Consider the following 25,927-nt stretch of genomic DNA (forward strand, 5'->3'; position numbering starts at 1 on the left):
GGGACACTGAATGCACAGCTCCCAGACACGATGGATCCTGGGTTCAGAGCAGCATAAAGACATTTTTCCCCACATGCAGCATGCTGGGGAATGTGGCTGCCCACAGGATGGAGGCAATGAGGTGCCCAACAGCCTGTGTCCAATACCAGGGCTCAGCACAGACCCTGCCCACACAGCACATGCTGCCTCTGGGTGCTTGGACACTGAGCCAGCCCCTCCGTTTCAAACCAGGACAAGAAATCGTGGCTACAGCAGAGCCATGGGCCAGGGCCACCTCACTGCTGGTACTGGGATTTGGAACACCTGCCTTTGGGGGGCAATCTGGGGCTGAAATATTATCACCTGGGGCTTCCCTGCTCTGCAGGTTTGTTCTGCATGAAGGGCCAGCACAGAGCCTTCAGGGTAGGAAATGCTTGTTTTTAAAGCACTCTTAGATTTAGGGTCTCCCTTTCCCCATTGTAAGGCAGCTGGGTTGCTCATGAGGATGCAGTAGGAGAGGGTTGTATTTTAAGGAGTTGTTAGTGGGATTTTTTTTCCACCATAGCCTTGGCACATAACATTAGAGGGGAGGCAAACCTAAATCTGTGTTAGGGCTCCAGCACTGCACAGTTTGTGGCTGGCTGGAGGGAAAGGCTGTGGTTTCCCTGGCTTCCCCATTAAACCTGCATCACCCCAGCATCCCCATGGCTGCTCTGCAGTGTCCCAGCACCACACAGCCCAGCCATGGCAGGTGGCACTCACAGACGTCTCAGAGGTGGTGGTGGATGGGGTCAGGGCCTTGAGGGGTGTATTTTTTAACAGGGCTTGGTAGGGAGGAAGCTGAGGCAGAGCAGTTTTCTGGCATTGCTGTGGCATTGACAGCGAGTCCTAAAAATAAATAGGGTTGGGAAGGGGTTCTGGGGGAGGTGGGGGTGGTGGGTGTGCCAGATGGGGCACAGCCCTGCTGATGGCAGCCCTGGGCTGCCGGGACACAGGGCTGCCATCAGCCCCTGCTCACAGCTCCCAGCCAGGAGCACAGGAGCTTGGTGAGGATGTTTACATGTTAGACCAGCCTTGCTAAAAGCAGAGACCTAAAAATGCACTTTATCACGTGCCCCCTTATTCTCAAAGCCCCCCCAGCCACTGGCCTTGCTGCTGGTGGGTGGGGGCTGCACAGTCCCAGGCACTGCCTCAAAGCAGGGCCTTGTTTTCTCAACATGTTCCAAAGGACAAAATCCCACCGACCCTTTCTGGGGCTTGCTTGGTCTTTGCTCAGTCTGCCTCCAGCCAAGGGCAAGGCTGAGTCAGGGCCAGGGGGGTTTTGCCTTATATTGTCACTCTCAAAAAAACAGATGGATAAAAGATGTCTTTATTCAGGTTGATTTGTATTTGTTTACCTCGGTGTTAGCTATGACCTGTGCTTTTATGACTCATTTGGAATTGAGGGTTGCTGGTAAGTTTGGTTCATGCCCCCCCCAGCCTCCTAGAAGAAAACAAAAGTGTGACTTGTTGGTGATGAGCAGAGGGCAGGGACGTGACTGATGGCAGCAGGGTTGGCCTCCAGTGTCGGTGTTGACCTATCAGTCATAAATGTTCTGAGGTTTTCTAGTACACAAATACCTATATACCATAACTATATATAGATATACGTGTTTTTAATGTACATTTATATGTATGCAGATGTATATCTATATATAAATATATATAGGCCACACAATTCCAGACCTCTGAAAACACAGGCAGCTTTAAATAATAAAGTCTTGCACTTTTAGCATATTTGTACATATAAGCTAAAGCCTGGTGGGTATAATCAGGCTGATTTGACAAACACAATGAGGAGTTACTGTATATATTGTATATAGTCCATGCAAGGAAAAAAAAAAGAAAATAAGAAAAACTCTAGAATTGAGTATAAATCTTGGTTTATTTTATATGATGTTGAATATAAATACATTTATAAATGTTATTATTCTTAAAAGTATTTTGTAATGGGAAAAAGTAAGTGTCTTATGAAGATGAACAGTAAAGATTTTATTCTTGTTTTGAATCTATGTCCCTGCACAGCTCCATTGAATTGGAGCCCATGCATTTTGACAAGCTTTAAACAGATTGTACATAGTATTTAAAAAAAAATTAAGAAGAAATAAAATAATACTTGTAGGACCTCTTACACACTATGTATGTTGTTATTCCCTGGGTGGTGTGGGTCTGTTAGGGATCTGATCCCTGCTCTCCAGGAGAGACAAGAGCAGCAGCCATTGTGTCCATGTGCATGGACAGCTGCAGGATGGGGCTCAGGACAAGGACTGGGATTGCTGTGACCAGTGCCAGAGGCAATAGGAGCAACACATAAATTAGAAAGAACAAGGCATCAGGGTCTGCACACTTTGTTTGAATTTGGATGGGAAAAGCAAGTGCCAGTACTCAGCAGCCCAGCACTGAAGCCAACTCAGTGGGTCTCCATTTTTCCTCCTCCTCTGGGAGGCTGCTGTCCCAGCAGGGGCTTTGGCTTGCTCCTTGTTTTGCAAAGCACTGACTAAATGTGGCTTTAACATGACCCACACTCTTGAAGGAACTTCCACAGCAGGCCATCACAGGAAATAATAATGCCTCAAACACAGAGGTTCTTTACTGAAGGGAAACAATATTTTATTTAACACCCCATTTGTCTTAAAGTACCTCTGCATACAACACATTGTATAAAAGCCAATCTGTCAACACAAAGATGTGCTGCCGTCTTGGTAAAGTGACAAAGCTATAGCAAAAATGACAAAATAGCCTGTTTTCCTGGAAACAAATCAGAGTTATTTCCTTCTATTTTACTCCAGAGAACAACAGCAATCACAGTCAAGAACCCTGTATGGTACAACTGGATGAGAAAATTCTGATAAAATCAACACACAGCAATTTCTTAGTCACTACAGTAGCAAACTCTTCTAAAATTACATTATTATTTAGCCATTAGAGTGATGAACAAGTGGCTTGTTTTAGGAATGGATGGAAACAGAAAGTGATTTTTCTGTATCACATGGCAGCAGCCACTTCCACGTCCTGGAAAATGCTACCGGTTTAGTTACCATTAGTTGTCCCCCACGGTGGAAAGAGCTGGTATTTTTATTATTTGAGCTATTCCCTCCCCTGAGCTGGGCACACAGAGGCCAAGCAGGCAGGTCCTTGTGGGGGTCAGGGCTGTCACTGGTCACCCAGAGCACAGGGAGCAGCCAGGCTCCAGAGCAGCACATTCCACATGGCAACACCAGGAACATCCCAGCTCTGCTGGCTGTGTCCCCAAGCTACTGGTTAGCTCTGACAAAAGGCATCTTAGCACACAGCAACAACTGCCCAGCCACAAGCAGGGACTGTGCAGTGTCCCCCACAGCAGGGGTGACCATGACACAGCTGCTAAGTCACACTGCAGCAGGCACTGCAATTGTCAAGCTGGACAAACAGCATCAGTGGCTGTAGCAATCTACAGCTGTCTTATTTGTACTGAATGATGCACATTCATTTATTTCCTATGACTGAACCTGAAAATAAAGGTGGAAAACTTCATGGAAACTTACAGAAAAAAAGTAACACAAGTGAGTGAAATGACAGAACAGAATTCACTTAACCAAGCTGCTTCCTGTTCATGTGCACACCCAGCACCCTCAGGGGATGTGATGGGAGTCTGGGGCCATCTCTGTATCACCAACTTCACCTGGCCAAGAAGCAGCACAGCACAGGGATCTCTGTCTCTGACTGGGCAGGGCTGTGAAGCCAAGGCATCACTCTCCAGGAGTGGAAGAAGGGAATGAGCTGCTGTTGCTCTAGCTCCACCAGTCCCAGCTAAACCTGCACCTATTTGTTTGTCAGCCTGTCTGGAGTAGGGATGGAAGGAGCTGGAATAGGAAAGGGAATGAAAGAAGCTAGCCACTAACTCCAGAGTTCCTCTGTCACAAGCAGAGCTCAGCTTATGGTGCACTGAGGAAGCAGCTCAGCAAATAAAACCTCTGGGTTACACTCCTTGGAAATCATTGGCACTTGCTGCAGCCACCTCTCCCCAAACAACCAGCCCATGATCCAGAGCTTCCAAAAGGAAGAACCTGCCAGCTGAGCCATTGCCTGAATGCTGCCAGCCTCCATCCTGCTGACACTGGATGCCTGGTCACTGTGACTACTCTACCTGGATCAGCCTGCAGCTGTATTACAGGAACAATTTAAAGACACCACCCCTTTTGGGAAAAAATATAAATAAAATTAACAAAAAAAATCCATGCAGTTAATTAAAGTTAGTGTTCCCCCCTACATCATCACCTTAAATCTATTTTGATATATATGCTCTTCATACATGGATATGACATTTGACAAGAGCTACTGCCCAGCTGGCAAAGGCTCTGCAGTCTCTTGGGTGGGCACTAATAGAAAAGGGCATTGTACAGACTGAGCACCTTTTTACAACCAGGTAACAACAGAAGGTTGCTGTACTTTGCAAGTTCCTTCACCTTCTTCTGCACTTAGATCTTCACATCTTGGCTCTCAATCAAAAAATTAAGCCTTGAGTTTTAAGGAATTTGAAAATATTCCTTTACTTTCATTAGCAAATAGCTTACAGCCTTGACTACTTGTTGACATAAACAAAATCTCTCATAAACCTACAAAAGCTTTTGGTAGGGGCAGCTGTATCTATTCTCATAAGGCTCCATTAATTTCATCATGGCTATTTGCAGAATTATTCACTGATCAAACCTTATCTGGGTAAATCCTGGACTAGAAAAACATCATCTGCTTTGTATTTCTGAACAACTTTGTGAAAACATTTTTAAAAATAATACAGAGTGGCCCTATCCATATCCACATAAATGGATAAATTCAGATTTTTTTATTTTATACATAAAAATACAAATCAGCAGTATATTGTATCAGCTGCAATTACTTTGTGAAGGCTTCTGAAAAAAGCTTCCTCATTCTCCACATATATGATACAGCTTTTGGACTTTTTCAGTCAAATTTTATTTTACATTAATACCTGAGAGTGTTGAGGAGAGTGTAAGACATAATTCATAAATTTAACACCAACTGCAATGATGGCATTTCACAAAGTGCCTGTAACACAAGTCAGAAATTTGGTTTATTCTTCATTCACACTAGTATTGCACAAAAAGCCTCTGAAAACCATCATCCCCATTCTGCTTCTTTAAAAAACATGCACATATAAAAATAATGCTGCTCTGCAGAGAAAGATTGTCATACAGGCTTTGGAAACAGATGTTTTAAACTAGTTTAGCAAGACTCCCCACTTACTTGCTGTTGTTGTTAAAATACAAGCTCTTACCCTCCTTCTCTAAATTCCTTCTAGCATCAGCTACCAAAGATTCAAGGTCAACATTTCTCAGCTTTTACACTGGCAGAGCTTTCCTCCACAGGATCTCTACCATGTCATATTTTATATATTAAAAATTTCAAGTCAGATTCAAGGGGATTTTCTTGTTGCCTTGAATCCTGACAGAGGGAAAATATTACAGCAGCAACAATCCACAGTGCTATAGAAAAGCAATAGCAATTACTGGGTTGAGATATGAACTCAGGGTAGGCAAAGAAGCAACTGCAATCTGTCCCTAAGCAGCTCAATAGTCAACACTCAGCTACAGATGGCCTGTGCTTGGGCTTTCCAAACACCAGCAAAACTCCACATTTCATCAACATGCTCCTAAGAAGCCAACAATGGCTCCTCTTGCCAGACAAACTACAACCACCATGTGGTCAGACAGATTTAGCCACTGCTTTCCCTTGATTTTAAACAATCAGTATTAGTTTCTGCATCCTTGTGTAGTCTGGATGACCAAATAAACTTCCATCCTTTTCAACTTTTCTTTGTAGGAGGATTGGTATGAAAATGGGAAAGAGGGGCTGGAATCTACTAGAGTCCAGACCCATGGGTAACATCAAAGCAGAGGAATTGTGAGCAGAGCAACTTCCTTTTCTAATCTCATGGTCCTGTCATGCTACCACAGCCTCTGTTCTTAGTCTTCACCCTGCTTTGGCCCCAGTCCACAAGCAATGTGGAAATAACTAATTAATGTGGAAGACAACCTCCAAACAGTTGACACTCCTTTAAAGTGAAAAATGGGAAAAAGTCATTCCTTTTATCACAGTAATAGAAAAGAACCTGGAGAACACCTGGTGTAACAGTGATTCAGACAGGTTTGCAACAGGTACACATCCAGTATCTCCAAGCAATGCTGCATGTTTTAATAACATGGTAAAGGCAGTTCATTATTCAGTCCCTATTTTGGAGTGAAACTCATGAACAATGCAAGAAAGTGACTGTGCTTCAAACTATTTTTATTTACATTACATACCAGTAATCTGATACTTGAAGCTAATTCTTCAAACTTAATTTCCTATGTCAACACCAGACTTGATTTCCATAGTTACAGCCTTCATTTGTAAGCACTTTATGTGATTAATTCAGGATCAAATGTACAGAAAATTACACTCTGGTTCTTGCTTTAAGTTGTAAATTTTTAGCACACTCTATTTTAGCTTTTATGTCATGAGGTTTTTCAAAAAATCTCACAAAGACTGGCTCATTTAATAAGGATGCCAGAATCTGTTCAAAGGCAAAAGACCATTCATGGTTCCCTTCCAAACTCTGTGCTCTACTGCCTTCAGTCTGCTCAGAGCTGCTTTCCTCCTGCCTCTCTCTGGGCACTTCAGCAGCCACTTCTGTAACAGCAACTGGACTTGTGACAGGTGACATGGGACTCTGCAGCCTTCTGCCAACTTCTTCCATTTTCAGCAGGAGGCTGGTCACCACCGCGATGGCGCGGTACAGGAGCTCCTCCTCAGGATCCCCATGGAACAGATTGTAGAGAGTTTTTGAGAACTGGATGAACTGAGACTACCGAGAGATACAGAGGAGACTGCTCAGAGAAGGGCAACACAACTGTTCTGTTTCACTGCTGCTGCCTGGCACCTGGTGCAGCAGCTCTAACAACAGCATGGACTAGCCCTGAGAAAACGATGTGTGTCATTACAGCAGTTTTAAAAGGCCACAGTCTAATGACTGATGGGAAGATTTGAAATTAAAGGGATCTTACAAATCCTTCAGAAATATTGTAATAGGACTTAAAGAGTCATAAAATAGATTTAAATAAGACTCAAAGAGTTTACCTGATTCATTCTTGGCAAATCCTTGACATTTTCTTCTTTTTTAAGAAGTTCATCTTGCCATTGCTTCAGATATGCCTGAATGTCAACCTTCCCCTTGCCTTTTTGAAGTTGAAGAAGGGCAAAAAAAAAAGTGAACAAACAAGAACAGAGACCTTCCCATAAGGGATGATAAGCAAAAGAACTGGCATCTTCAATGTCACTCCTTCTCAACAGAGTGGTGGGGCCAAGGACCTACAGAGGACCAGAGTTTACTTTTGCCCTTTTGCTCCCATGACTACCCTTACATAACAGGACAGAACGTTAGCAGCACTCTAAGGTTGATGTTACTTAATATACTCTGCTACCACACACTTTCCCAGCTCTACTCCCCCAAAAGACACAGTTACCAAATGTGCCACCAGGATTCTTTTACCTTTTTCTGGGCTGCTCTTCAAAGAACCACTTTCAAGGCTATCACCAACAGATGAAACTACAATTTAGGGGAAAAAAAAAAAGTTACTTATTTCAGAAAAAAGGACCAGTGTTTCATTTCCCTTATCAAAAATTCCTTCCTTAAGGCACAAGACCCTCAATGTTCTCAGCACAGATTAGGTCAAGAAGAAACCACATGGCAAAATCTGCATACTTTCTATAAAAATAGAAGCCACTGTGAAGATACCAAATGAAACTTCTATCAATTAAATAATCTTTATAATGTTCATGGTGCACGACTTGAAGAGCAGCACGAACATTATCTATATATTGTCTACTTGCAGCAGATTATAAAAACAAAAAGGGATCTGTCTTCCCTATAAAAATTCCACAGGTTTCAAGAGTATTTCAAACATAGTATTTTATCAAGTCTACAAATTTACTAAAGCTTTTTCAGCTCACTTGGTCTAAAATAAAAGCAAAAAAATTTGAAATGCTTAGCACCTCAAAGTAAGTATGGATTTGGTATTTTAATTCTTTTATGCTCAGGATGCAGAAATGAAACAGCCATCACTTCAACACTGCAACAGGCTGCCCACAATGCTGACAAAGCCAACCAAATACACTCCCCTATTTCCATGTAAACACCCAAGGGCCTTTGAATGCAACAATCATAAGAGCTATCCACAACTTGTGCACAAGTTTATTAAACTGTAACTATCTACAGAAGATCTTCACAAGGGATTCTGTTAACGGGTATATGATTTACTGGATTTACTCATTTTCAGAAGAAAGCTCCCCATTTTTCACAGGATAATTAATAGATTCCTTCTAGTATTCTGCAGGCAAAACCTCACACTCTGGAGCTTACCACTGAGCTGGCTGAAGTGCATCAGTTCTTCCTTTGAAAGATCATCCCCTTTGGAAGGGCTTAGAGATTCTACTTCAGTAAAAGCTGCAATAAATGATTAAATAAAGTGGGTTCATGGTGCCCAGGCATTACCAAAGCAGTGATAACAATGACAAAAACCAAATGCCACTGTTTCTTACTTACCTGGAGGGATGTGCAACTTAAAAAGAAACTTGAGTTTGTCAGTGAAGCTTCCATTATACATCGTATCTGTTTGGGGAAAGGACAGTCTGTTCAACTGGACCAAACTTTAAAACAGCCTCTAAAATAAATACAATCCAGAGAGGTTGGAACTGGACATGTGCCCTACCTTACAGGGAGTATAATTAGATATGAAGTTTAAAGAAAGCTCTATCACCTGTGGCTGAGCCTGGGGTTAGCCTACACTCATGAAAGAACACTAATAATATCTATGACTTACTAAGACAAAACCACAGCACCAAAAGAAAAAAAGCACTAACGTCTCAGCATTTCCCTTAAATTTTTGTTCCTGACCATACCACTTTGAAAACAAGATGAAAGAGAGCAGTGAGCCAAGAAAACTTTCAGTTTCCCAGAGGAATAAAGCATTGGTCATCCTGCACAATCAGAGTAAAAGATGACTTAGTATGAATAATTATCATCAACCAAACAGGCTGGGCAATGAGATCAGGCCATTCTTCATTTGTGGATATATTGATGGCCAAGCCATATTAAATTTAATCTCCAAGAGGAAATTATTCTGCCTGTAATAAAAATCACATTACTTGACCCTGTGTTAAGAGACTCAATCTCCTCAGCTTTTTGTACAGAGTATGGAAGGTGATACACCCCAGGACTACTCCCAGGAGCCATGTGAATGTGCTCATGTGTGTTTTGCTACCATACCAAGAACACAAGCAAATTGTTTGAAGTTTATAAGGCAGTTGGAAGTCTCATCCATCAGTCGGAATGTCCAGAGAGCCAGGGAGTCTCTGTTGGCACAGTGGGACCAGGGGCTCAGGAGGTGGCACAGAACCCTGAACTGCTGGCAATCAACCCGGTACTGCTCAAGGTAGGGCAGGCTGGCATCATGGTGCTGCAGCACAGGACTATTTACACTCCAGTAACAGGAGAGGAAATGCTCCTTCTGCAAAGAAAAGATAAAACATGAGGTTCCAGGAACAACAAGTCCCTCTCGGGGAAAGATGTGAGGAGTTAACTATATAGAGCTGGCATATAAAACATATATTGAGTCCAGCCTTTATTTACTAAAACCATTTCAAAGTCTACTGTTAAGATGGCTGTTTGGTAAGTGAGGAAAATGGCACATTACCTTGAATAATTCATAAAGCTCTTCAAGATCACTAGGACTGAATTTTACTTCTTGAGACACAACACGTAGCTGAAACAAAATCAAGAAAAAAATAATTAATGTGTCTTCCCTCTTTGGAATAACATTATGGGAGACTTAACTTTAGATTAAGAGACACTGCTTGCATATTCCAGGTTTTGGCATGTTACAATTAGAAGTAAGAACAGCACTTCTTTTAAAAAGTAATCAGAAGATTATAGATTAAAATAAATAATTTCTCAATAAAAAGACAAGCTTAAGGCTAGTCACGTTACTAACATACATGGAGCCAACACTATGAGACCCAGGAGATACAACTCAATTATTTATAATGACATAACATATAGCTTCCTTTAAATGGGCAAATGCATGTTCAGCTCTCAACAGTGAAGCTAGAATCTTAATTCTTTTAAATAAGAAAAAAATGTTTGCAGCTTTTAAAAAACAAAGTTTGCTGTAAGACCAGCTTCTAACTTCACAATATATATGTTTTGTAAAATTAAATACACAATACTATCTTAGCATAACCACCGGCATTTAGTTTCTGTTGCTACAAGCCACATTTACTACAGAAAGAAGCACAAGGTGGTGGACAGACTAGTATTATCACCAGGTATTGGAAATGAGCCACTGCAGAAAACAGGCGAACAAAGGAAGCTCCTCACAACCTCCATCTTCACTGAGCAGTCTGAATTGAAAGGATGAGATAGGCAGATAGAGAGCTGCCACATTACCAGACATTCACACACAACACAGACAAAAAGCAACCCCTATTGAATCCACCACAATAACCTCTTCAGTGCTGCTTCCTGGAGTAAAAATGCAGGTGCTTAATTGTTTTACTGTATGGTGCTCTATGCCTCTAAGAGAACAGTATTAACATCAGCAGATAGAAATATAGGTCAGCCTGTTCCAATCCACACAAAGTGTGAGAGATGCACCAGCCTTTTGAAGTGGTTGGCAATGGTGCTGCTTGTAAGGAGACCAGAAGGTCATGCTGTGATTTACAGCCTGAAAACATCACAGGCCAAGCCTCAGTTAACAGACACCCTGCAGACATGAGGGGGTTCAGTATAAAATCATATATTTGGCCTGAAAACTGCAGCTCTTCTCAGAACCTTCCAAAAGGGAATGGATTTTATCAGGGAGAAGGCTGAAACTCTTGCCTGTCACTCACCACATTCTGCTTCGTCGTAGCTTCCAAGGTCTGGATCACATAAAGGCGGTTCCGGCAGCGCAAGCTCTCCACGTCCTCATAGCGAATGTCACCGTACCTCTGAGGAGAAAGGCACCAGTCCATGCAATCAGCTGCTGGGAGACACATCTAAACAAGTACCTTTGTCTCTCTTGCCTCTAATAGGCACATTACAGGCATGGACACATGCAGGAAGATCAAAGAAACTCTGAGGAAGAAATAATTTATTAGAGCACTAACATTCTCCTTAACCTGCGTAACTCTTAAAAGGATGTTTGAAAGGGTGTTTCAGAGAGATGGAGAAAGAAGAAACTGGAATAGTTCCCTGTGTGGGAAGAAAAAGGAAGGGATTTTACTGTGTGTTGGCTCTATACCCAACTCTGTTATCACATGGTGACTACTTCTGCAAGGCAGCAAAGTCTAAGATGTGCATGTTTTCAGGGACTGAAGTTCACTCTAATGAAATTAAGAAATCAGCTAAGTAATTTCTGAATCATTTCTGGCTACCTCTGTAATTTCTGAAGGACATGAAAGGCATCTGAGCACTGGAGTGAATAAATGCATTTATCTTAAAGGAAAAGTGGGATAGGAGGCAAGAACTGGAAACAAATTACCAGGGAAATCAGGGAACAAATTATTAAACAATTAAAAGCTAAACAGAAACCAGTTGATCAAAACAGGACAACATTCTTTATCAAGACCACGTAAAATCAATTAAATTTCCTTTTATGAGGAAATTCAATAGATTTAACTTCTCTTCTGTAAGTTTTTTGACACTTTTCAGCAGCACAGGCAATTAGGAAGAGATGGCCTAACCATGACCACCGTGCACCATGGGCAAAACTGCTTCTAATAACAAACTTTGAGAACAAATGACTGATAAACAACCAAATTAGGCAGGACTTCCAGAAGCTCTTCTGCAGTGTGTTTGTCCCCTTATCAGCAATGCCCTTTAAACAAGATATGAAAAACTGCAACACAGACAAAAGACTCTGAGCGCATTAACTTTGATGAAAGGTTAAAGGAACTGGTTGTATTAAACCTAGCAAAAGAACAGATCTGGCAACTCCCTTTTAGGAGAGCAATCTGTTAAAATTCATTCTTCTCTCTTAGAGTTATGATGAGGCTGGACTCCAACTGAGCAGCCTGATCTAGTTGTCCCTGCTCACTGCAGGGGATTGGATTAGATGGTCTTTAAAAGCCCCTGTCAACCCAAACTATTCTATAACTGATTCTATGACCAGACTTGAAAGGATAGATGATGAACAACCACCTAACAGCAACAAGGAGCTATGGATAAAACCACAGCCAACTCTCCTCAATAGTGCTTTATGAACATGTGAGAGAAATTAACTCAATATTATCCCACATGGGCAGACAAACCCTATGATCGACTAGAGTTTCTGCAGGTTTTCTGTTGTGGAACTGTTTTAACAACACTAGACTTTTAGAGCATGATCTGGGGGGATGCTGGACAGGAAGCTGAACTGGATAAGCTGTTGAGTTTTCTTCCAGAATTGTCTTTCTGTGTTCCTGTGGAGACTGCTACCAGCATCCCTCTGGTTTGAAACAAAGTGGAAGCAGAGAGAACTGCATCTCTGAATTGTAACTCATTCACTAAGTCTGGCTACTGAGCACTGGTAACGGGCAATGGCCTTAGTAAAAATATACATACAATATATAATGAAAATCTGAATTAATTTAATGTGATAAAATTATGTACAGTCTTCCATTCTCTAGGTAAACATGACTTCTTTATGCCTGATTAGACTGCCAAAGAATCTGCATTTGTGCATGAGTTAAAGGAATGAAACTGAACTACATTTTAAAATTCAACAAAGAGCCAAATTTCTACCAATCCAGACAGATTTTCTACCCTAGTTTGTACACTGTAACTGCTTCAAAGTAGCCCATGAAACATTAACCCTGCACAGGATGCAAAAACATGCCCACAGAACACATACTTCGTTTGACTCCCGTATCAGATCAGTGATGTCCACTTTTGGATGGTCACTCTTTGTATCACTGAGGTTGGAGCCCTGCTGCACAGCTGGAGGTAAAGGACTGTCTTTGTTAGTGACACTGTCAAAAAATCTGCACAAAGCAAACACATGAGAAATCAGCAGGAACCAGTTTATCACAATAAAACAATAACATTGGCATCTACTGAAGAAAAAGTGAGCAGAGAATAGGAAAAAAACGAAGAATATCAGAGTCAGTAGCACAAAAGTGCTATAATAGTAACAAAGATACATAAACATTGGAACTGCCCACCCAGAGAAGGCTGTAGAACTTCTAGACTTGGGAGTTTTTAGGACTATGTGATCTAGTGCTAGCAGCAATCCCCTTTTGAGTGGGAAGTCAAACTAGACTCTTTCCAAAGTCTGTTCCACTTGGCAATCCCCTGGTTTTCTAATACATATAGCAAGGTTGTGCTAACTGGGACAGAGAAAAAGGCTTGTCCTGAACTGTGAACAAGACAATCTTAATTCCTCCAGATGTACAAGACAAAGACATGCCTGATCTGTACCTGCTTATCTCATCCACATAACCAGCCTAAATATATCCATTGGGGAAGCCAGATTATACAATAAACACCAGACTGCATGGTCTCATAACAAAAACTACATTTTCTTCAATAATTCTGTAGCTCCTACCCCATTCAAACATGCAACATGTAAAAACCTCATTAAACAGAAATTCTTATTATCGGTTCATTACAGTCATAATTCATTAACTGCTATAGAACAGTAATTTTGCTGTTCTAATACTCCATGATACACAACCACAGCATCAACAAGAGCATTTAGTTAGTGAAGAAAAAACAGTACAAGTTTTGTTTGCAGTACGTCAGTTAAAAGCACACTTCAAAGTCGCTAACACAGAATAAACATATCATCACTGATGAGGTCATCACATTTTTTTGGTCTAATTTCTGTTTTAAACCAACAACATCAGAGGATTCAGCAGACTAAACTACAAGAACTAAGCTGAAGAACTTGCTGCTGTAAGTTGATGCCTGAACTGATGTCTGGAACAGTCATAATGGGCTTTAGATACTCTCATGAAGGCAATCTGCCTTCTATACATGATACAAGTTCAAGGTTAAAAGCACATAGCTTTTTTGTTTTTAATTCACAAAACAGTTATGGTTTTAGTAAAACTTTAGGATGGGATGTTCAGAGGATCCAGGCCCACTTTCCAGCCACCTCTTCCAGAATTTGAGCCTGAGATGAGCACTAATTCCTTTGAAGCCTTTGGAAGTCTTGGCTAGATGTCTTCTCAGCTACCTCAAAATGACTTATCTATGTGCAATTATAGCAGCTGCTATGTAGCCTGAGAGATTAACAGTTACACTGATACCTGTTGAGAACAGTGACTGCTTCTGCATCATCCTTACAAGTGAGCAACTTCTCCATGTTGTATTCCAGCACTGCAAGGCCCAGCTGCAAGATTGCCTTTATTCCATCATAGAAGAAACAGTCCACCACATTGACTGCACATTCAATTGGCAGCACACTGATAAAAAGGGTAAGGAACCAGGAGAGAGAGACTGAGGAGAAAAAAGTCATGTCCGTCATGTGGTCTGTCAGCTGAGGCAGGTGAACCCTGATGAGCTCCTCAAACACTGCCTGATCAACCAAGGCACCTGCAGGGAAAGGATAACAAAACCACCACCAAAATCTTAATACACAGAAGCACACCTCTCAGAGCACCAGCCAGAAACAAAGTTCCTGTTCTAGTGCAGCTTTGTTGCACCAGCACACCCAGGCCCAGCTGCAGGGAGCCACTGGCTCCTTCCCCCATGCCTGGGGACAGAGCCTTGGGCATGCTCCAAGTGTGCTGGCACTTTGGTGAGCACATGGCTGCTTCCAGTGACTCTCCTGACAGTCAGTACAATTCCTCTGCAACAAAAAAATTCACACCATTTTCTTCTAACATATACACCTGTAATAACTGCATATGAGATCAAAGTCCAAGTCTGGACCTGAAGTAACTCCTTTTTCTTTATCTAAACTGGCTAAGTTTCAAATAAATAGTATGAACTGCACTTATAATTCCAAAAGAACAGTATAATACTCTAACTATTTCCTGAATAGCTATGCCCAGAATACTGACAATATCTGAAAATCACATCCATGCCTATTTAAGGAGAAGTCATGGGATGTTCTCCATTTTCTACCCCACAATACTGAAACAAATGCAATGGTTTCTCTCCACTTGTCAGTTTTCAGCTTACATTTGTTCTTCATGAATAACCATTAACATTCAACATAGGCAGATATTCAGTTCAAGATGGATAAAAGCAGATGGATGTTACCAATGATTCGGCGATTGAAATAATCAGGGAGCATCCTTTCACACACAGCAACCAAAAGCCAGAATGCTTCCTCCTCTTTAGCATACAGCAGAAGCACTGATGTCAGAATATTCATTGCCTGCAACATTCAAACAAGAAAGGAAACATTTAAGAGAAAAGACAGAGAAAACACAACTGGTATTATTTCTTAGAATTTATATTTCTGAAAGCACTTTACAGCACATTTTTAAAGTGCTGGGATAACCTACAGCCATATCCAGGACAAGAGTTTTACTTCTATGTTATTAAATACAGAAAAGAGTATCTAAAGCACATAAAAATATTTTTAAGTGCTGTATGTCTTGTTAGAATGCAAATGCATACATGAAGTGGACATGACAGCATTTATAAACTAATCCAAGTACAATCTAAAAACTCATTTTACACAACGGCATGAAATAAGCAAAGTAAGTGAGCCACTAAATAAGAAACTATTCCACATTTCTGTGACAGATTTTATGAGGTGCTACCATACTGCAATCATGAGCTAATATTTCAACAACCAACACTAAGACTCTCAAATCTTCTATACCTGACAATATCCAATTTGTGGATTCCTGAATGCATAAGCTGTAAGAACTCTCCTGAGGGCAGAAATTCCTGCATCACTTTGAAAAGCAGGATGCTCAGGCAAGGAGCGACGTAAATCTCGTTCAATTTCATCAGTAGCCAAAGTGCACGTTCCTAAGGACTTCTCCACCAGCTCAGTGTAATAACCAGGGTTGGATGCCATGTCATTTACAGCACCTGCCAATACATTGCATGGCACAGTATTAGAGGACAACAGTAACACAGCAATTTGATTGTTTGCAATTTGTATAAAAATTCTGGTGACTACTGAGGTACCTGATGAATCTCCAGATATTTCTGAAGTAATGTGTCAGAGTAATTCTACTGGAATTAATGGAAACACTCAGCAATGAAAATTGCCAATGATGCCTCCCAAAATGAACCAATTACACTTGTAATGCAATACCTGAGAAGAGCAGCCAGAGTTCTCCTCTTAATGCCTCTGGGATGCCTCTCACAACCAGGTCTCGAGTCTTCTTTGTACGAAACATACTGACCCCATGGCCCCGTTCTGCAAACAGGATGTTCCATGACTGCTCCTTCATTTTTTCTTTCAACTATCAAAAGCAGAAGATAACAAGCATTAAATATACTGTTAGATTCTCCTCAAGTGTCAGAGAACAGAAGTCAATTTTGCTCCCAGTTATATTCATATAAACTGGAAACTGCAGCATTGGCATCCGTATTGATGTGTGAAATGAGCACTGAAGCAAATCAGAGCAAAATCCAGCCCATGCAGAGCACAAATTTAGCATGAAATGCCATCTCATGCATGACCTACTATTCTTTAAAGTATTTTTATACAAGATGAGACAGAAGGTAGATCTAATTCAGTATCCCATCTGACAGAAACCAACAAGTGCCACACAGACATTTCTCTGAAGCAAAGCAATTGTTGATCAGGTGCTCCAGCTCATGTGAGGCTCCAGAGCTGAGACAGGGTGAATGCCATCACTACAATTTCTGTGCATGCAGAACTAAGATTTAACATTGTTAAAGCAATCAAAGGTACTGAAAGGAAAAGTAGATTTTGTTCACTTTTGTTCACCATACTACAAAAAGCAGCATTTAAAAGTCTGGACTCCCTTTTGTCGTGCCCAAAGGGTATTTGTTTTATGGTATTTCTAATATAAAAATTTTCATATCCTAATTTACTTCATTCTGCTGAAATAGTTATTTTGAAATAAAACCTGTCTTTTTTCACATACTATGGAGAAGCAAGAATTGCATGATCTGTTACAAAAACAACTACATAAATATTCTCCAGAGCGTAACTGTTAGACAGTGGTGCAGAAGAGAGAAATAAGAAAGAAGTTAAATCAATTTCTTAGAACATTCTCCTTGCTCCCACAGTTTGTAGTGACTTTGTATCTTGAAAATTCAGACAGAAATGCAACATGTTCACTATCATAAAACAAACAGCCAACTCTTCCCTGAGGGGTAGAAGAGCAGGAAAATCTAACTCCATGAAGATAAGGCATATCATTATTAAACAAGATGAGCAGAAAATTGAATGGAGCTATGAAGAAGCACCCTGTGGACTCCAAATACAGAAAATCCAGATGAAAGAATACTGGCAAAGCCTCTGAGGAAATCAGCAGCCTGGCTGGAATTCATTTTGATATAGTCCACTCCTTTTCAATTCAATTTCAAATCCTGTTGGCCATTTTATCCCTTACCATTTTAGAGTCCAGGTTCTCAGCATCCTGAGGATGGTAGACAGTCATAAGGGCTTCTGTACTGACAGTTTTGCTGTTATCTCTCTGGCCCATCTTTGACTGTCCTGCACCAAAATCCTTTAGACTGTCAGTGGCAGAACCAGCTGCAACCTTGAAAAAAATTTAACAGTGGTACTTGTAAATAACAAACAATCCTCCAAGAAGCAGCACTGATATCAGACCATTTTTGCTCCTTATATTAAGTTACAGGTGCCAGATACAGACTTCTAAAATAAATTATAAACAACAGTCCCTGCTCTGCACAGCTGGGCTTTCAGGAGGCTGCACTTAGAGGAAAAAAAGGCATCTCTCAAGCAAAAAAAAACTAAATTATAAAAGGACAAATATTCATAATGAGAACTGAGAATAGGAAGATAAGGAGGCCTGACCATTCATCACCACCAAAAAAAAAAAACCCATTCATACAGTGAACTATACAGAAAACCTGAGAGCACTAAAAACCAGTATTACAGCTAGAGTTGTTTTTCAAAACCTGATGAAAAACAAGGTAAAAGAACCCAAAAAGGAATGCATTCACAGTAGCACCATTGCCCAACTCATTCTCTTTCACATGGGCAGAGTAATTTATTTTTCTAAACCTTAAAACCAAAGGTTCATTACTTATTCCTATGAGCAAATTTCAAGAAATTAGAATTGCCAGAGCAGTTACCTCAGTACTTATGATGTGTTGTGGACTTGCAGTTGCATTGCATTTCATCCTGAGCTTTGCCACAAGCAGTTCAAAATCTCTCACCTCTGTGAAACGAAAAGCTGTTTTCCCTTTGGTACTAATGCTGACTCCTCTGTTGGCTGGATCTCCTTTATCCACCCCTGTGACCTATGGAACCAAAGACACATAAATTAAGCAAGGAATTTTACCTGCTTACTTATAAAAGAGAAAACCTGTTAGGAATACATGTGTAAATGGAACAGTGGATGAAGCACACAAGCAGACCAGGCAACACAAGGCACAAGTTGAAAGCTCAACTGCCTGTAGCTATTTTAGCAAAAGGCACTAAGTATTATGCAACAGATTTTTGACAGAGTACCAGAAATCTTCAAAAAGGTTTTCCCAGCTGTGAGTGCTCAGCTTCTTTGAAAAACCTTGTCACCTTCTACCCACTGAAGCAGTTGCTTTTTTTCTTACCATCCAAAAGCAGAGAAAACATGACTTTTGTAAGTAATCAAATAAAACAAGTTTTAAAAGACTGAATTTCCACTGAGAATACCCTGTCAAAACAGCTGTCATAACACATGACAGCTAGAGCTGACTTTAATTGCCATGACGGAACAGTTACAGACGAGAGCAGTTAAAACAGTTTAATCATGCAAGTTCAAATGTGACAATCATGAGAATCTAGACTGGCTGGCATTGCTGATGTATTCATGTTGTTAAAGGCAAAGAATGGAAAACCACTGAGCACATTGTTGTAGGTAAAGAAGGAAAGACCACTGAAATGAGGTAACTGCAGTCCTGCAGAACAAAGAGTGAGGGTCTGACAGCCCACAAGAATAAATTTAGAGGCAGCTCTTTTAACACAGCCTCTTATGTTATGGAAGTCTGTATTGTTTGCAGCACTATTTGGAAGTAACCAAATAAATTGTTTTATGTAAGTGGGGAACACCAAGTGTACTGCTGAGATTAGTACAGCTCACCCCCTATTACAGAACAATTATAGAACCTGGCTTATTTGTGTCTGGTGTTGATGAAAAGCTTTTAACACTGGACAACTGAAATGTGGCAATATCCCAGATCACACAAAGTCAAGACAGAAATGAAGAGGGTTGGTTCTGCAGTATACTGCATAAATTGAAATTCCAAAGCTGTGCCCTTTGCTATATGGTCTTCATTCTGTCCTTATTCTGTTGAGATTATCAGCTGTAATGGCATTGCTACTTGCTCAACACCTGGATTTTCCCAGACTTTTGAAAATCCAGCACTGCTCAACCACTGCAAAAAGCTGCACTACTGAGCTAAGAAACATAGCAGTATTACTGATCTTCAAAGTCCTCTACCCACTACAATTCTTTACTTCTTACCTTGAGAATGTCTCATTAACTCACCTACAAGTACTAAGAAAAAGCTTTTCCATTTAATAAAAAAAGTATTAAAAAGTTTGGATTCTGTACTGAGCTACAGAAACAAGAGTAAATAGAAAAGGGAAAGAAGGCAGAGAAACAAGTCTGAAACATGAAAGCAGTTCCAGAAACCTACAAACAGAATTCCTATATGGAGTATCCAGGGTAGGGGGAAATACATGACATCACATAAAATAAGGAGATTCTAATGAAAATCTGCTGAAGTGGCATTAAAGTACACGAGTGCAAAGCTGCTGGTAGAAGTGACTCTGATTTGTAGTTTGTATTACCTCTCTCAATGGAATGATCACACTGCACAGGCTGCCATCCTGGCTAGCAAAGCAGATGTAGTTTTCTGAAATGCACATTTTCCCATGGGTGTTATAATGACTGAAAGGAACCCATAAGAAGCACTCATGAACTTCCTTCAAGGACTCTTCTTTAGGTAACCTGAAGAATGCACTAAAATGCTTACTGTGGGCATAGCTCTCCAAGCCTCTGGATTAAAAACATAACACATGGGTAGGAAAGAGAAAAGAAAAATTAAGTAAGTTTTAAATATCTTAACAAATACAAAAGTATCTTGTGAAAAGACAGTAAAATATCATGCTCTCCTCTACCATAATCTAGGGCACCAGTTTGAAGGGTTCAATGTTTTTCTTGAAGAGGCAACAAAGGGCAAGACCACACCTACTTGTACACTCACTTAACAAAATATTTAAATATGTCACTAAACAAGGCCAAATTCAATAATGTTCTTACACAGTAGAGCACTGCAGAGCTACAGGTAGTGCAGAAAAGATACTAATAGCATTATGTGCTCTATTTCCCCACACACGAGAATAATCCCTTTAAAACTAGAACAAATTTTGGCTTGATGGAGGGTTAATTAGCTAGAAATGCAGCACATGTTGTAAACATCTGCCAGGGGCTAATTTTTCACAGGTAACTGCAGCCAGAAACAGTATTTTGGTTGTAGAGCAACATCCCTCTCCAGCATTGCCACCAAACTGAGGAATCAAAGGAAAAGAAAGGACCTTAACCATTATATTACTGGTATTCATCTCTTTCCCACCACCCAAAATAATGCTGTACCTCAGGAAAGCCATGCACCATCAGTTATCATTTATCATATAACTCATGCAGTTATCATTTACACATATCTATTAAATTATTTCTTCCCCACCTTATCCTTCCTCATCAGGTATCTCTGGAGACACCGTAGCTCTAATCTGAATTTTCTAATCCTAAATACTGCAAGAACCCCTTTTCAAAATTCAAACTAATATAAACCTTTTAGTTAGAAGACCAGAACTGAAGATTTGATCACCTCTTGCCTTCATATACACACTTTGGAGCCTGACAAGTAACAACAAATCACAATGCCTCACATGGCTTTGGTCCAACATTGTAATGATTCACTTGGTTAAGAAAATATCAGCTTTGCTAATATTTACAATCTCCTTGAGACAAGGATTCTCTTCCTCTTTTTCCTAAACAAATACTGAGCTCAGAACAGATGAACTATAAGCAATGCATTACCTCTTGGTGATCTGCAGAGGGTCATGAAGGACTGGATCATTCTCAAATGTCTCCTTGTCAAAAAGTCTCCTAACTGCATAGTTTGCCAGCTGCTCCATGAGCAGGAATGTTTCACTAATGTGCAAAAACATGGAAAAATAATGATCTTCCCCATGGGAGCACACATGAATGCTCTCTGTCAGAATCACATTGGAAGTTTTCTCAAGTTTTGATATTTCATCCCAGGAGATAATAAGTTTTACTGAAAATAAAAATGTAAGGACATATGAGTCAGTTCTCAATATCTGCCTGTATTAAAAAAGAAATGCAGTAGTAGCAGCTCTAACAGAGTATAATTAAACAACATAGTCAAATGATAACACACTTGGAAAGGACTACAAACTAATAAGCACAAAATGCATTCTTTTCATATTTCCTAAAAATTAATTCCATTAGAAAGAATTTCATAGAAAAGCATTAAAACACAGACCATGTATGACAAGGCAAGTTTACATCTCCTTTTCATTGCTCTTATGTGAAACTGCAAACAGCAAATAAATACCATCATACAAGCCAACCCCCTTCAACAGCTCACCAATAGGGCTTCTTAAATTAAATCCATGTGTTGGCATGTAGAGGAACTGTGCCCTTTAGCTATGGCATTTCTCAATACAGATCAAAATCAGCCTTGAAAGGATCCTATTTTCTGTATGTTTTCCATTTTTCACATAAATATAGTTACAGTACACACTATTATAAGCATTTGTTTGGGCATTTCAAACTAATGTTACACACAGAAAAAAAGAGTTATGTGCAATTATCACCAGTGTGTAGTGCAGCCATGTGAAATATTAAGCCTGTGTGTGAAGAAATAACTGTAATCCTCATAGAGTTAATATTGTAGCATGAACTAAAGGTGATGGACAACTTTTAGCTACAGTCATCTTCTGGAAGTCTGCCTTCTCTCTGAAGCTTGAATTAAGGAAGAGTAATAATGGATATTGAGTAGTATGTTACACAAATGTATGCATTTCCATAAATTATGTTGGCAGTTCCTGCTCATCTCTACAGACATCTGCTCACATGCCAAAACAGCTCCCTTAGCACAGAGGAAGAATTCCTACTAATCTGAAAGATGAGCAGTGCAGCATGGAGAGACACAGCTCAGCATCAAGCTTACTTACCTTCTGCTCCAAGCAAAAAGGAATAAAAGCTCAGGAAGTTGGTACTAAGGTACAGCCATCCTTGGCAGGGCACTCTGCCCTTCCAGTAACTGCATGAGTAGTAGGTAATCAACTTCTCCTGCTCTGGTAACCCAAAGCACTTCTCAAACTTCATAAGACCTTCACGAAACTTCTCAGGATCATCTTCTCTTACAAAAGAATATTTTCCCTCTTCAGCAATCAAACCCTACAACAAAAAAATCCACATTACTTAATGCATGTGTCCACGTGGGTAGTTGTCATATATGCACCTGCATGCACACAGCACAGTTCCTGTTCTCTCAATAGGAGAGCAAGTTTTAGAAGGGGAAGAAGAGTCTGAGGATCAAATCATAGGTCACAAATAAAATGTGCTATTTCAGACCCATCCACCAAGTCTCCAACACAGCTTAAGCAAGACACACATTTCTGTGTCTCCTCCTCTGAAACAGATATATTTTCCTCATTTAATCCCAAGAGTTCTTGGGCTAAATATTTAGCATATAAGGAGCAAAAAAAAAAGAGAACCATATGCTTCCCAGGCACTGTTAAAACTACTGTGAAATAATTTATCAACAGTCTTAGATCACTATCTAAAGGCATTTGATGTGTCATTTACTAAGTGGAGTTTATGTCCAACAATCTTACTTAGTTGTGGGGCAGAGACGCAGGAACAATGGCACATGTTAAAGTGAACAGTCACACACTACTCAATCAGAATAGGCAGCACTACAATGCTGTCCTTGAATATTCTATAGAGAACATATTATTTGTGTACAGTTAAAGGAAAAAGAATACTTAGCCTTTCCCAATTATGCCAGTTACTTACTCTTATCTTTCCCTGGACAAAGCTCGTAATGTCTTCATTTGAATCAAACACTGATAAAGTTTTCATAACATTGTGTTCTAACCACTCCCAATGTTCTGTTATTTCTTCTCTGCTGGATCCTATTGAAAATGAAAGTATTGCTTTAAATTAGGACAGACTTAATCATTTCACCAAAACTATTCATCAAGAGAATATTTAGCAAATTCCTGAGTCACAGAGTGATTTAGATACACAAGTCAAAATCACAAGTTTTAAATTTCTTATTACCCCTTGTGAACACTGAAAATGTATTCAGTGTACATGAAACATATGCACTGCTGTGTTTTTATCTTTCAAGTCCTTTATGCAGCTCTATTTCTGGCCATTAAATCCAAAAGCATCTCAGCTTTGTCAACATTATGTGGCTCAGTGCTGAAGCCTGAGTTGGACTGACAGTTCCTTCCTGTCAGCAGCACCTCCCCAACACAGCACAGCAGCACTGCAACACTCCCAGTTTAACAGGCAGAATGTGGGAAATATGAGACCAAACCCATGAGGCTCAGCAGGAAATTAAATCTGTGCCTTTGATATCCTCAGCTTTGATCACTGGCCCACAACAGTTTCCAGAGCAGAACTTCAAGACCAGGCCCTGCTGTGCAAAATCCCTTACACGTGTGAGGATGTAAAGCAAACACCACTGGAACCAGGGAGGCAGCAAGGACTGAGATGCCACGACTGAAACAGCAGGGTTTCAGCAATTTCAAAACAGTCAGTGCTTTAAAGACAGTGACACCCCATCAGATGCTGGGGGACAGAGAGAGTGCAAGAACTTACATAGGTTTGACTAAATTTATATTCTAGAATTTAAATTAATTGGCAGCTTCATCCTCCACAAGAATGCTCACCAATCAAAGCAGGCAGTGTGATCACATACTGTTGATACCCTCAAGCAAGAACACACCTTGAACAATTGCTTTTTTCTCAGCTTACTTTGTAAAGGGCAATTAACCAACTTTCAATGAACTCCATAGAATTAAAGTGGCCCTGTGAATGAATAAAAATTGGTCTAAATATAGTTAAATAGACTGTATTACACTGGGTGGATTTGCAGCTACACTTAACAAATTATATGAAGAGTAATTAACATAGCAATTACATCTCAAAAGTAATTCTTTTTCTCAGACTATACGTGTAGGCCAATTATTTGAGTCACAATGTGAATCAGAGGCACAGAGGCGACCTAGAAATAATGAAACTTTGTTGTAATTGCTTAAATGGTTTAAGAGCACGGTTTCAGACATTTAATATGTAATAGCAGGAACAAAGTGTCAACGCTTGAATTTCTTAACTGAAGAAACAATCTAACACAATTAGGACAATTATATTATGTAGCTTTCTGTTGTAAAGTGTATCTATGCCTCACAAAATCTATATAAACTCAGTCCTAAAATGAAGATTACGCTTTGTATTTTGCCAAAGGCTGACCTGATGGCAGTAGAATTCCCCAGAGCACACTTCCAACATATATATTAAAGTACTTTTTTGATAGCCTCTCACCAGGTCTGACTTTTTCTGAAATGGCCCTGAAATGTTATTTATTGTCAATTCACAAACTGTTCAAATTCTTTAGGGCTGCCCTTTTAAAGTGACATGCAATTACATTAAATTAAAGCTACAAGAACAAATCTGTATTTACTTTTCCATTCCCTGTTGATTAGTAACACGAGAAAGAGATAGAATTTGTACTACAAGAGCAACAGATACAAGGAAGAATTCATCTCTGACCATGACTGTGAGCCTGCACGTTTTAACATGAAGAGACAAAGCAAACAAAAATATTAGGATAAGCACCTATTATTATTCCTGCCTACAGCACAGTTTGGAATAAGCAGAGATGAGCTGGGAGCTCATCCTGAACTGTGTCAAGTTATCCTTGCACCTTACAAAGAAAAAGACTGCGCCTCTATCACGGACACAGTGCCCAAAGGCTTTGGCACCTGAAGGACTCCTGCAGAAAGCAGGCAATCAGAAGGTGTAACAGGAAGAGTCCATAGATCTACTCTGAAAAACCGGAACCACACTCTGCTGTCCAGCTCAGGCTTGCAAATGCTTTTAAACCATTTAAAGGTCATGAGAATGAGTGACAGTGTGAGAGGATTAAGCCACAGATGGGCCCACACTTTGCAGCCTCCCCGTGCCCTGTCAGGCTGGCCCCGGCGCTGTACGTACCGCAGGCGATGGACCAGTACACCTGCGAGTCGGGCGTCTGGTGCAGGATGCGGAACGGGGCCACCTTCGACGTGGAGTCCAGCACTGCATCCAGTGTTCCCACAAGGAGACCTGGGGTGGCCAAGAAAAGTACACAGCACAGTGAAACTCGAGTTCTGAAATGCACACTCCCCTCTGATTCCTTCCTTGGGGAGCAGGAACGCTGCCCAAGTAAGGACTAATGAACTCTGAGAAAATAAGAAGCACAACTGAGAAGAGCACAAAGTATTCCCAGAGGAACTTCTCTGAGATGTGATATTTTGATCCAGTAAAAGCCACGAGGCACAAATGAGGGTGAAGAAGTTTTGAACCAGTAAAAGCCACAAGGCACAAATGAGGGTGAAGAAGTTTCTGGAGATGGCCCCTGTGGAAGTGACAGCCGTGCAGTCTGTGTGAAACCAGAGCACAACCAGGGCAGTCCCAGCCTTCAGTCAGCACA

General features: G+C 40.5%; 1 protein-coding gene across 1 annotated transcript; it reads right to left on the minus strand.

Moving 5' to 3' along the window:
• Positions 1 to 1,917: 1,917 nt before the first annotated feature.
• TBC1D8B (TBC1 domain family member 8B) lies at positions 1,918 to 25,557 on the minus strand. The gene is made up of 20 exons (XM_058814079.1): positions 25,450 to 25,557; positions 23,242 to 23,360; positions 22,395 to 22,620; positions 21,232 to 21,472; positions 19,980 to 20,187; positions 18,281 to 18,448; positions 17,572 to 17,721; positions 16,299 to 16,449; positions 15,855 to 16,069; positions 15,284 to 15,401; positions 14,326 to 14,611; positions 12,927 to 13,056; positions 10,945 to 11,043; positions 9,750 to 9,818; positions 9,323 to 9,563; positions 8,600 to 8,665; positions 8,417 to 8,500; positions 7,547 to 7,603; positions 7,135 to 7,232; positions 1,918 to 6,862 (listed from the first exon to the last, which is right to left on the minus strand). Exons 2-20 carry the CDS (start codon positions 23,305 to 23,307, stop codon positions 6,452 to 6,454), a joined length of 3,084 nt encoding a protein of 1,027 aa, XP_058670062.1. The 5' UTR covers positions 23,308 to 23,360; positions 25,450 to 25,557; the 3' UTR covers positions 1,918 to 6,451.
• Between the last annotated feature and the right edge of the window lie 370 nt (positions 25,558 to 25,927).

The sequence above is a fragment of the Ammospiza caudacuta genome, chromosome 14, assembly GCF_027887145.1.
Source record: "Ammospiza caudacuta isolate bAmmCau1 chromosome 14, bAmmCau1.pri, whole genome shotgun sequence".
Classification (NCBI taxonomy): Eukaryota; Metazoa; Chordata; class Aves; order Passeriformes; family Passerellidae; genus Ammospiza; species Ammospiza caudacuta.